This window comes from Lutra lutra, chromosome 1 (genome assembly GCF_902655055.1).
Source record: "Lutra lutra chromosome 1, mLutLut1.2, whole genome shotgun sequence".
In the NCBI taxonomy this organism is placed as follows: domain Eukaryota; kingdom Metazoa; phylum Chordata; class Mammalia; order Carnivora; family Mustelidae; genus Lutra; species Lutra lutra.
In genome coordinates this window covers 193248810-193262064 of record NC_062278.1, presented here as the reverse complement: position 1 = coordinate 193262064, position 13255 = coordinate 193248810, and the positions used below count along the sequence as shown (strand labels likewise).

The 13255-nt window shown below is 43.5% G+C and overlaps 1 protein-coding gene and 1 long non-coding RNA gene across 7 annotated transcripts in view; one reads left to right on the top strand and one right to left on the bottom strand.

Annotated features, from left to right (window-relative positions):
* The window catches only part of PTPRG (protein tyrosine phosphatase receptor type G), a 707992-nt gene that overhangs the window by 646114 nt on the left and 48623 nt on the right, over positions 1 to 13255 (top strand). For all 5 annotated transcript variants that reach the window (XM_047690530.1, XM_047690520.1, XM_047690539.1 and 2 more), the window contains one exon: positions 1510 to 1601. In XM_047690530.1, the coding sequence (XP_047546486.1) occupies positions 1510 to 1601 (92 nt within the window). The remainder of the gene's footprint in view (positions 1 to 1509; positions 1602 to 13255) is intronic.
* LOC125078261 (uncharacterized) overlaps positions 3372 to 13255 on the bottom strand; it is a 127284-nt gene continuing 117400 nt past the window's right edge. Inside the window, exon 6 of one of the 2 annotated variants that reach the window (XR_007120847.1) lies at positions 3372 to 3425. This is a non-coding gene — a long non-coding RNA (uncharacterized LOC125078261). Of the gene's footprint in view, positions 3426 to 4428; positions 4729 to 13255 lie in introns of those variants that run through there. The other variant, XR_007120845.1, reaches the window with a different exon arrangement.

Sequence of the window (13255 nt, the reverse complement as noted above, 5' to 3'; positions counted from 1 at the left end):
AGAGCCCTAAAACATTTTGTGCATTTCATATCCGTGTAGCTTAAGTCAGACTGACTGACGTTCTTTCCAAATTTAGGTAAAGACCGCTAACGATGAGTGATGAAAATTTGTTTTATTATTTATATTACGAATGCCAGGCAATTCACGGGGGGAGGGGAACATCATTTTCAGCCCTTTGCAAGAGCAGTCCTGCAAGACATGTGCCGAGTAGGAGTGACTTATGTTCAGAACCCCCTAATGGCATGGAGCAGCAGTCCAGATTGCTTCTAGAACAGTGCCCAAATGTACAATCGGTTAGAGCTGCTTTCCGTCTGGAAACAGGCGCTGCTGAAAGAAAAGTGCCATGCCCAGCGGAATCATCGCAGGATACTTTGGATTAAATGAGCAAAGACAGCTCTGAAGAAAAGTTGACTTACTCTAGTGGTTGGAATGCAGCCCCCGGGAACAGCAGAGCTGGAGTGTGTCATCAGGGCTTGGTGTGGGGCGCCCCAGGAGCGGGCTGGGTCCCAGGGACACCGAGCAGCAGAAGGATGCCGCCTGCTTGGCTAAAAGCCCCAGCAGCAGGGGCAGCTACGGTGAAGCCCCTCGGCCAGATGAACAGGGACCCTTTTCTGGTCACAATAGCCATTCACGCTGAGCAGCCTCATTAAATATTCAGCCTGTGCTTCCGGCAGCTCATTAGGGCCGCAATGAGCAGTGACGTGGATGCTGGAAAGCCGAGGGCCAGCCGGCATCAGTAGGCAGAGGCTGAGTGAGCTGCTGATGGCTTTTCTGTGTACTGCGTGTCCTGTGATGACCAGTGTTTGCTCCCTGCTTTGCCTGAAGTCCAGGTAAAATAACACAGACAACAGGCAGGGGACACCTGTGAGCTCCAGGTTCTTCTCCCCAATGTTGTCTGGCCAGGGCCCCGGATTCTGAGGGCTTGCCCCTTCCGAGCCCTCCGACCCTCTTAGAGAGCTGTGTGTAGCTTCGGGGGCCTTCCGAGCACTGACAATGTGCTGCTATTGTGTACTTGGGGCTGTTTGATGACTGCGTTTGGGAGGATTTGAGGTGTGGTTTTGAACTTGGGGCTGGAGGTGTGGGAAGACCAAAGGACTCTTCTTAATGGGTCAAATTTAGAACTATTGTGGGGTCATCCTAACCGTGTGTGGAGCAAATTTTGCTCTGTGGATGCCAAGTTTTGGTGGATTAGAGCAGTTCACTAGTAAGCTTTCTCCTTTTAACTCTCAGGAGAGATATGGTATAATAAAATATATAATACATACATACATATGTATATTTTATATATATATATATATATATATATATATATATTCTTCAGCTGTTGGGGATTCTTCCAATAGATGGAATGTTGTCCTTCTTAAATCTTGTTACTTTTCCATGGGCTTGCACTCAGTGCTGTGTGGTATTTAAAGCTGGTAAAATCTGTGAAGGAAGAATGGGAAAAAATGAACTCCAAGTGTATTTCTCTGGTCTCACTGTTTGCATGTTTTTCTCTTTGCTGCACAGGAAATGTTTTCAGACAGCTCATTTCTATGTGGAAGATAGCAGTTCACCTCGGGTCGTCCCCAATGAAAGTATCCCTATTATCCCTATTCCAGGTAAGTAAGACACACTCTTCTTTCCAGCGGGCTAATCATTTTCCTCTTTTGTTGGTACTTTTGTGTGACACCCATGACAAAATATTATTTTCCTAGCCTTTGAAAGCTTGCCCTAAGAGATCCTTCCCTAAAGGGGATTTAATGAAATCTTTTCTCCTTTACATAACTGCACTGTGATGGAGTCCTCTTTTTAAGAGGAACAAATAGCTATGAGTTAATACAGGAGAGACTCACAGACAGGGAGGGGAAGTACCAGCAGACAAAAGGGAAAGCAAAGATCATTTGCAGTCTGCTTGGACCAGGTTCTATTTTGATAGTCAACTTGCGCTTACATTTTTTTTTTTTTTAATCACAATTTGTGATAAGGTTTTCTTGAGGTTTCTCTTGAGATTCCTTCCTCTGCAAATACATTATCTTAGCATTGGAAGTTTTGCTTCTTAGGAACTTGTGGGGAAGTCTAGGGATACACTCTTGGTCCAGGACTCATTTCATGGGTCCTTGGGTAAAAAAGGTGAAACACTCAGCTGATGTTGGGGGTCAGGACTGGTTGGAATACGATGTAGTGTATCCCGGCAGGTGCCGCTGAGAAGTTCGGTAGCTGGTTCGTTGTGGTAGATGGGATGTGGGAACTGAAGATGGCTCCCAGCTTGTTCATTTGGCATCCCTGCCTTTTTTGCCAAATCTGAACTTTCTTCCTGTGGATTTCTTTATGTGCTGGTAAATATCTCTCTCTCTCGATATGTCCGACATCCACCCTCCTGACATTATTTTTTTGGTAACCAGAAGCACTGCTTTTCCCCTAGTGCTGCGTCCCGCCCACCTGCAGCTTCCCTCATTCTCCAGAAAGGTCTTCCCCATCTGATACGCCATGTATTGTAGTTGTTGGTTTATTGTCTTCTCCTCCTACAACAAGAGCTTCATAAAGGCAAGTGGGTGTCTCCTTGGTGCTAGTTAGTCCCCGGCACATAGTAAGCATTCTTTAATTCTCTGAATAAATGAATTCATGTCAGCAAAGCATTATTCAGGTTCCCCAAAGGCTATATCTGTGAAGCTCAGAGGTACAGTCGTTCTCTTCGTGCCACAGAATGTTTCTGTTGTTGAAAAACCTTCATGAGGGGCGCCTGGGTGGCTCAGTGGGTTAAGCATCTGCCTTCGGCTCAGGTCAGGATCTCGGGGTCCTGGGATCGAGCCCTGCATCGGGCTCACTGCTCAGTGGGGTGTCTGCTCCTCCCTGTCCCTCTGCCTGTCGCTCCCCCTGCTTGTGAGCACACCCTCTCTCTGTCAAATAAATAAATAAAATACTAAAAAAACAAACCTTCACTAGGCGCGGTTGTGGTTGGTAAGTTAATTGGACCTTTATGTGTCAGTATATGTGAAGTCATTGGGTATGGCTGGAATTGGCCATGTTTTCTCCAATCTGGTCACCTTGTCTCATGAAAGCTTGTCACACGGAAACAAGAAGGGTAGCAGAAAAGCTTCTGGGTGAGTTCTTACTGGATCACTTCATGGCTGCTAATCCATCCCCAGACAGATGGGGTAGGTTTTATGCTCCCCTTCATTCTTCTTCGCTGAGCCTTACCCTTGAGTCTTGGGGGAGGAAATCCCACTCCTGCTTTTGAAAGACGAGGAAGCAGACAGGGATCCTCAGTCTTAGACTTACACGGAATAAGTAGTTTTGTCCAAGCTGCAGGAGTCTTGCGCTAGCACGTGTGTGTAATCATTTTCCTCTCGAGACACCCAGAGTATGTGTTGGCCTCTGGAAAATGCCCAGGGGCTTCTCTTTCCTCTGTCCTGAGTCATCTGACAGATAGAGCTGGTGGGTACCTGTGCAGTTGAAATACATTTTAAAAGCTTAGGTGGTGAGATACTTCTTGGGCTGTCTTTCCATTTTTCTTTTCCCACTGGATGGGGAATCAGAAAACCTAGGATCTCACCCTGCCTCTGCTGTGAAAGCTTTGGTCTCTGCCTTGACCTCTCTGAGCCTTAGTTTCCAGAATCTGTAAAGTAAACAGGATGCTTGATCTACCCATACTTACGGCAGTGTTAAAACTCAGGTAAGGTGTTATGTGTAAAAGCATTTTGGAAACCATAACCCAGAAATGTCCGTTGTTGAAGCTTTCCTTCCCAAATCACGGTATGGTTCATCCCAGTAGCTGTGGAGAATGAGCATTTGCCTGGTACTCAGGTTAAGATTGTCCCAAACACTGAACCAAATTTAGTCGGTGTGGCCCACCACGCCTTGCTCTATGCCTTGGACTTGGGGATTTTCAGTTCACTAGAATCCTCAGAAACTGCCAGTCCGTTGTGCCTGCCTTGCCACACTTCTGGATAGGTGTTTCCAGTGTTTTCTGCCTCATTTCCCATCTACCTGTTCAATCACCACCGTAAATACAGTAGTTCTCCCCACCCCACCCCTCTTTTTCCGTGAGGCATATGTTCCACCACCCCCAGTGGATTCCTGGAACTGCAGGTCTTATCAAACCCTGTGTATACTGTTTTCTCCTCTACATACATACTTGTGAGGAAGTTGAATTTATGTATCAGGCTCAGTAAGAGATTCACAATAATAACTAGAAATAAAATAGAAGAATTATAGCCATATGTTGTAATAAAAGGTACGTGTGTTTCTCTCAGAATATCTCATTGGACTGTCCTCACCATTCTTGTGATGGTGTGAGATGATAAAATGCCTATGGGACGAGACACAGTGAGGGGAATGACATAGGCATTGTGACGTAGCACTGGGCTCCTGTGGTCCTTCCGACCATACATGGGGAGGAGGGAGAGGGTTGCCTGCGTCTGGACTACAGGTGCAGGTAACTAAAGCCCCAGATGAGGGGAACTACTGTACCCACAACCCAAAGGCATTTCTGGAAATGTGAGTTTTTACTAATTCCATACTCACTGGTAGTATAAGTATATGGAGAGAAAACTGCTTCGGACTCTCCACTGACTGAGAAATCCGTGGTGTTCAGCTGTGCCTCAGTGGACATGGTGCAGCCTCGAGCAGCTCTAAGCAGCTGTGGAAATGAAGGAGTTGGAATCCCTTATGCAGTGTGAGGGTCAAGGACTAGAGAACCAAGATGAGGCCACTCTTATTCTGTTTTCCCAGGTGGCACAGCCTTCACTGGGGGGAACGTGCCAAGACAAATCAACTCATTTCACCCTTAACTGGGAAGAAGTTACTCTTCGTGACCTTTCTTTAAAGATTTCTCAGTTTTGGGGCACCTGGGTGGCTCAGTTGGTTAAAGCCTCTGCCTTCAGCTCAGGTCATGGTCTCAGGGTCCTGGGATCGAGCCCCGTGTCGGGCTCTCTGCTCGGCAAGGAGCCTGCTTCCCCTTCTCTCTCCCTGCCTGCCTCTCTGCCTACTTGTGATCTCTGTCAAATAAATAAAATCTTAAAAAAAAAAATTTTTTTTTTTTTTTTTTTTTTTTCAGTTTAATCCCATTCTCTCCCTTTTTCGGAAACAACCCCCCCCACTGACCTGTGTAATAGTCTCATTTGTAAAATATTTTGTCATTTATGATGCAGTCTAACCATCCAGTGTTCTCTTTATTCTTATGGTTTCTTCTGGTTATTAGCATCCTACTATGTCATGCAGAAGAAATTCAGTACAAGAAAAACACACTTTTTAACAAATTCACGAGCTATTTTCACTCTGGTAAAGTTTTCAACCCTTTTCCTTAGTGGAGACCTCCTTGGGATTCTTCTGAATGATTTACCCTAGGAATTATCTCATTGTTCTTATTTCCAAAAATACAATATTTACAGACTTCATAGGGAGTATTTGTTCTACCTGCTAGACCTCCGTTATAATTTTTTTAAATTTTTTATTTATTTATGAGAGAGAGAGCAAGTGAGATCATGACCCGAGCCTGAGGCAGATGCTTAACCGACTGAGCCACCCAGGTGCCCAACCTCAGTTATTTCATTCTTTTTCAAAACCTAATAACGGGACTACTGGGCCTGCGATTTAACAACTTTTATCACTTGAACTCCTTTCCTATAACTGATTATTTAAAAAAAAAAAAGAGAGACTTGCAGACCACCGCTCTAGTGAACTGAACCATTCTACCGGTTAAGAAAGTTACAGGATGCAGCAGGGCAAGTTTGAGAATTCAGGCACCAAACTGTTACAAAACAGAGCTTCTGGGTCATCCTGGACCATACAACAAGCTCTGTTCCGAGAACTTCTTTACATTTAACCTTGTTTTTAGGAAACATCATCCTACAGTAGATACTGAGCGTGTACTGACGCCATGGGTTATTTTCACTACAGTCAGTCCTACAGAGACAGGTGCAGGGGATAGCCTTCTCTTACAGCTGCAGAAACTGAGGTTCGGAGACCCTATTAATTCACCCAAGCTGATGGGAAGGGTGGAGCTAACATTGGAATTCCTCTGTGTGGCTTCAAAGCACAGATGCCTGGGAAATGGCTCTGCCACCCCTTGGCTGGCTCTTCCAAAGGTTCTGCTATCTCAAGCCTTCAAGCCCCTCATTTGGATATTGATTCATTAAACCAAGGCCTTTCAAATACATGTGAGCATCCCCTGTAGTTTTTGTCCCCCAAGTTCTTGATGACGATCTTCCACCAGCCCTGACCTTTTGCCTCTCGGCTGAATTCTCTTACAGCCCTCTGAATAGTTTCATTATTCTTTTGTTGAAGTTTCCTCCTTACCAAAAACTCCTCTCTACCTCTGTTACCTAGTCCTTTTTGTTCTCTTACTTTCTAAGAAAAAGGCTCTCCACCCACCTATACTTTCCTTCCCTGTGCAAAAATAGGCACATTTCAATATGTGATTGAAATGATGTGGGGAGAAATTTATAAATACGTTGAAACTTTTGGGTGATTCTGCTGTGGTTGAAGTGCAGAAACAGTTCTGGTCTTCAAATCCCAAAGCACAAGTGGAATCAGTAAGTTACGCTAACTTTTTCAAAAGTATTATAAAATAGGCAAATGATTAAAGAGAGCTTTGCTAATTGATCACTCGGCCTTTGGAGATAGCCATTCATAGGAATTCTTGAGGAATTCTGAGTTATTAATTTTCCTGAATTGAATAGAAATTCAGGAGTTTAGAATCTTCAGTGTGTTATCCTGATTTAACATAGCAAAGGCAGTCTTGTCAGAATGAGGACATTTTTTTTCCTGATCTCACCTACACTTACGTAAAATGCAGAAGTGCTAGAGAATGTGAATGCGATGGCTAAGGCCGGTTAGCCACAGTAGAAAGAACTCTTCTTCGGATGCAAGAGTATTTATCCAACATGAAAGAAATTAAAGAAGTGCTTTTGAAGTTAGGTTCCAGTCACTGTAGAAGTGACATCAATTCTGTCATCAGGACAATGTGGAGTTACAGTGCCTGCTGCATATATGGGAACAGTGGTTAGTTGGTTGGTTAGTTTTCCAGATAAGTTGAACTCTGACTTGTGCAGGAGAATGAAAGGGGCTTTGACTCTTAATATCTTTCACTAACAATTTTTCAGAATCCAATGTTCCATGGTTATGGGTTCTCCATTGTTACCCGGGAAGGTAAAGCATAATTGAATGCAATAACTTAGTGGATCAGTCCCCTCGTAGTGCGAAGTAATACTTAATTCTGTGGCATTTTTAAGATACTGAAGTGGTAAAACAGTTCCTTTAAGATCCACATTATTGTTAACATCTGCAAGTACTTGTTAAAAATTTAGACTTTTCGGGGCGCCTGAGCAGCTCAGTTAGTTAGGCGTCTGTCTTCACCTCGGTCGTGATCCCGTGGTCCTGGGATCAAGCCCGCACCCGGCTCCCTGCTCATCAGGAAGCCCGCTTCTCCCTCTCCCACTTTCACTGCTTGTGTCCCCTCTCTCGTTGTGTCTCTCTCTGTCAAATGGAATCTTTAAAAAAAAAAAAAAATCTAGACTTTTCGATCAGGAGATACCCATTTTATTTATTTATTTTTTAAGATTTTATTTATATATTTGACAGAGAGAGATCACAGGTAGGCAGAGAGAGAGGAGGAAGCAGGCTCCCTGCGGAGCAGAGAGCCAGATGTGGGGCTCGATCCCAGGACCCCGGGACCATGACCTGAGCTGAAGGCAGAGGCCTTAACCCACTGAACCACCCAGGCGCCCCAGGAGATACCCATTTTAAAGGACAAACTTCAATAATACGTTCATTGCAGTTACCGAAGTGTTACATACGTATGTCATTTATAGATTGGTTTCACTGCATTATAGTATTCTTTCAGGCTTTCACTATATTACAGTTTTTTAAAATCAAATCTTAGGGGCGCCTGGGTGGCTCAGTGGGTTAAGCCTCTGCCTTCGGCTCAGGTCATGATGTCAGGGTCCTGGGATCGAGTCCCGCATTGTGCTCTCTGCTCGGCAGAGAGCCTGCTTCCTCCTCTCTCTCTCTCTCTCTGCCTACTTGTGATCTCTCTGTCAAATAAATAAATAAAAATCTTTAAAAAAAAAAAACAAAACTTAGCTCATGCAATTAACCTGATTAATGAGTATGTTGTATGGGTTTTTCCAAATGTGCATATTGTCAGGCGCAGATGTCCTCAGAAATGCTTTTTTGTGGAAATCAGAGGATCTAACTTACTAATAAAAGCATTACAAAACAAAATGTTGCTGCTAACCAGTAGCTTGGAAATCCAGAAATGATTCATGCCTTTCCAGCAGTTAAAATACATCTTAATAATTTGAAGGTCACTGGCTTCAGCAGGGGGCCAGCATATAAAGGGATTTTAAACATGCAGTTTAAAACCCTTGGGATTAAACCAACCTTGTTGGCATATTTTATTTATACAGAGATTATCTCCAAAGGAGATTCATTGGTCTTTTGACTATAATGAAACCTTTTCTTTATTGACTTCATTGTGTCATAAATGAAAAGAGATTTCTTTTTATGGCAGGAAATAAAATGTTCCAATCTCCACAACACTCCTTGCATCCAAAGAGTCTGATTTAGACAAAACTCTGCTTGTCGTGCCCTAACGCAGAAACTAAAATCCCAATAATGTTCTTTAATTTCATGTTTGCTTTATCTTCCTAAGTGGACACAGAGGTATTACCAAATGCAGAAAGAGGCCTGAACTTGGCCTCTGGGAGCTGAGAGGCAGGCAAGAAGGGACTGAGTCCCTGAAATCCGGGTCTGTCCACTAGAGGGGTGGTAAAGAGCCCAGTTGTGGGATGTAGGGGAGCAAGGGGGTAAGGTCTGAGCAGGAGGGACTTGACCCAGGGACTGTGTTGAGGGTTATAGGATCCCCCTGCTGAGAGACAGAATTGGCATAGGGTTGCAGGAACTACTGGGTTAAATGAACTTCACAGAGATGGGTGGCAGAGTGGGTGGGTGACGGAAGGCCCTCTGGAATGGTAATGGTAATTATATATGTACCCGCACTTGCTGGTATGGGTATTATCTTAAACAGATGTTAAGCCAGTCAATCCCAGCATTAAGCATCTTGGCATGAGGGTAAACACTTTAATACTTCATTTTACCTGGCGTCATCAACGTGATCAGAATACCAGTGTGAATTTTCCAGGTTGACTGAAACTTACAGTTAAAGCCAAAGTGTATCATTTCATTCCTATTAAGTCAGGAAGTTTCTTTAAAAACCGTGATTGAGGGCACCTGTGTGGCTCAGTTGGCTAAGTGTCTTCAGCTCAAGTCATGATCTCAGGGTCCTGGGATCGAACCCCACATCAGGCCTCTCTGCTCAATGCAGAGTCTGCTTCTCCCTTTCCCTGTGTGCATGCGCGTGCGCGCTCTCTCTCTCTCTCTCAAATAAGTAATGCTTTTTTTTTTTTTTTTTTTAAGATTTATTATGGTTTTCTGCCCTCTCTAACCACATATATTCAAATTAAGCTCTAGAGAGAGGTCAAGTAAGATAGAAGACACAAGGCTTTGGAGTCAGCCCAGCCCCACCACCTGATAATGACAGTGGACCTTGGCCAAGCTCTTGGATCTCTTTTAGCCAGTTTCCCCATCTATAAAATGGGTAATCCTAGCCCCAAATCATAGGGCCACACGGGTAAAGCAATTAGCACCCAACAATAAATCCTAGTTATCAAGCATTTACAAAATGCTAAGCACTCTTATAAGTACTTCAGTCATCTGTTGACTCTTCGTAACTCTCTGTGAAAAGTCCTTATTATTCTCATTTTACAGATGAGGAAAGGTAATTACAGAGAGATGAAGTCACACCACCAGGCCGTCTGGCTCTGGCTTCTCCCCGTACACCATTGCCCCTAGGTGCCCGGCACAGAGGGTTCTTTCCACCAATGATAACAAAAATGACAGGTGGGGGGGGGTGGGGGGGGAATACACCTATACAGCGTTACTGAGTGACGGGCTGAAGACGCGGCCACGGAGCTGTACAATGGGCTGAGTCCTCCGTGGCACCTCCCTGGGATTGATGTTCAAGAACAGCCTCAGCTGCTGAGTTTGTTTGTTGTTGTTTTTTCTTTCTAACAGCAAAAAAAACCCAATAAAGTGAAGTTTTGCCCTTTCTGTTTATCTGTTATTCCTGAAAAGGAAGAGAAAGCAAAGTGAGCTTGTGCAAGGAGGTTAGAACCCTAGACCAATATGGGGGGATTTCCCTCTACCTGGCTCCAGATTGCAAGTACAACGGGGACATAGCCAGATTCGGGAAAACACCTTTTCTCTATTTTCAGTGTTTTCTATTGTATTTCTTGTATTGTATTTTATTTGTATTGTATTGTATTTCTATGTTCTATTCAGTGTTTTCTATTTCTCTATTTTCAGTGCATCATTATTTTGTACAGTGCTTTATTTAACATTCATCATCTTGAGCTCTTTTTTACCGTCATGGAACCTGTCACCATTGGTGCTTCTCAGTAGATGGTCACCCTCTGTGAATGCACCTCTTGGGGTGTGTACAAACCAAAAACTGATTTCAGACTCCATCAGAAGTGGTACATAAGGATGGCTGACTGAAATAAAAGGCCTCTTATAGGTGAGGTTTAATTCTAACAACCAAAGGCTGAAATCTTGGAGAAAGTGTAACTAATAATGTCAAATAACAATTTCACTCTGAAAGGTGCTGATTCTCAATGGACTTACCCAAACATCTTATACTGGGATGATTTAAGGATAACAGCAGGACTCTGATTTGTGCCTAATTCAATCTTTGATATCTGAAAATTCTGTAACTAAAAATATTGGCACAAAAGGACACGGGAATGTTTTATCCAAGATACTCTGTTTAGTTAACCGAGATGCTCCATTTCATTCCTTGTTCTTCCTGGAAGTTGTGCTTGGTGAATGAAGACAAATTGGGTGTCCCAGTGTGGGGGGGCACAGGCTTCATGTTCAGTACACCAGGAGTCAGATGCCAGCTCTGCTTGCCAAGTTATTGGTCACTTTGAACATGTTGCTTCCATTACCTTGTGTGTAACGTGAGGAGAACAGTGTCCCCTTCACCTAGTTCTGGTGACGCTAAATGTAGGGAAAGCCTTTAGCACAGGTGATTCTCCTTCTACTGAGTCTCTCCTGAGACCATTTCATTATATATCCTCACCCTCTCCCATCCAACCTGTAGTTAGTGAAAACCTCTTCCTCTGATGCAAGCTCCTATTTTTTTCCTCCATCACCACTACGTTGATAACCTTTCTTCTCACCTGAGTCCTCCGATCCATCGTTTTCGTGACCGGTGGAATCTGCACCGAGTAATTCTTGCTCACTCCTGCTGATGTCCATCGCTTCTCCAACACAAATGTGCCCTGGGGCAGAGACCACCTCCCTACGATCTGGCTGAGTCCTGGGTGCTCAGTAAATGCCTCATCTGATAGTTTCCCATTCACTCTGACCCAGACCACAGCCATTCTCCCTTGACCTTGGGTGGCCAGCTTCCACCATAGTCCAGATTTCAGTTAATGTTTCTGAGCTTATTTTCTCAACTGTGAGATGAGTAGGGAAATAGTACTTATCCCCCAGGGTTATTGGAAGGATTGGAGTACATGCTAATCCATCTAAAGGGCATAGAAAGTGCCTGGCCCATGGTTAGTGGCTGCTAATGGTCTCTGTATGATAGAAAGAGGATAACATCTTTCAGATGGATGTCCCCTAACACCACAGGGTCTTTCCAGACAAAAACTGAGAAGATCAGGTCCACAACACTGTACTAATTGCTTGGCCGTCTGCTAGTTACGGTAATTTTATAATTAAATGGCTCATTTTGTGAGTAATTTAATAGAACTGTGTAAGAGGATAACTATGAGGACTTCTAATTAGTCATAGCCTTATATTCATCTTAATATTGAGAAAAAAGATGTGTGACCCTTCAGCTTCATTTATCTTGATTGAAAGACTGCGTTAACTGGGTAGCCTGTGGTGGTCAGTACCGCGTGCATGTGTGTGCGTGCGCGCGTATGTGCACACGTGTGTGTGTCTGTCTGTATGGTAGTTTTAAGATGTTACTGTGGTGCCTGGAAACCCAGAGGGGTGTGGTTAGACTTCCTTGGGTAAAAAAGCTAATTGGAGAGACTAGTGAGTCATGTATTTCCATGATTATCCTGCTGAGCTCTTCTGGTTTTTTCCTGCATCTAGCCAGGAGAATAGCAGGCAGACTGATTTCTGGACATGGATGGCATTACCTTGGATATTAGACTTGAGTGCTCGGCAGGAAAAAATAAGTTGTTACCCTGAAAACAATTTTTAATGACCAGAGGTGGGCTTTGACCTTTAAAATGCCGTGTTTTTGACTTTGCAGAGCAAAGTACCTCTGAAGCTGATAGGTGTTTGCTTATTCTGAATTAGAGTCGTGTGCACCATAAATTTATTGGAATTTACAATTTCTAAGTTAATCATGGGATAAATGCTGCCCTTGGCCTATTGCGCTGTAACAATGTCCCCCTCGGAAACAATGTCATCTTTGGTTCTAAATGTGTTGGGAGGAAACGCCGCCGTCTATATACTAAAGTGATCGCAGGGCTAGGTTGTGTCCCATCTCTCTCACTCAGTTTGCCTGTTGTCCAAAGAGGGGTTTCTTTGGGTTAAATCTTTTCAGGACTCCAATTTTGTACATATTAATCCTTCTCTCAACCTCAGATCGTTTCTTTGCCACTTGATCTGTACTATAGCATTTGCTTACTTCTAAACATTTTAGGCGAAGTTGATCAGATAATTTTGGAAATTTTTCTTGAACTGTGCATTCTGCTCAATATTCTGGGGAAACGTTTTGGCTCCGCTCGCTTTGTTAATGCTGGTTACATCATTATGGGAGCTATAGAATTCTTGGGCGTGCAAAATGATTGCATATTCATGAACCTCTCCAATCCTGAAATATTTGTAAATAACTTGGCAATTTTTTTTCATAAGGTGGCCTATTAAAATGATTAGGTCTTTAATTGTTCACACAGAAAGAATGGGTGCTCACGGAGCACCATCTATTTGATCAGTAACATTTTTGCGCTAAGCAGTGTGGATTATGAACATATAAGTCACCTTCCTTAAACAAAGTATAAGAGATGCTATTTTCCGCTTAAGAATGATTCAAGTTTGAAAATGTCAATGGATGCAAAAAGCCACCCTAGAGCTTTGCTCTCTCGAAAGAAAGTAGAGAAGGAATGACATAGTCAATGTTAGCTGTCACCAGATGAAGAGAAATCAGATTGTCAGGCCTGGATCTATAACATTCTTGCCAAAGTAGGAC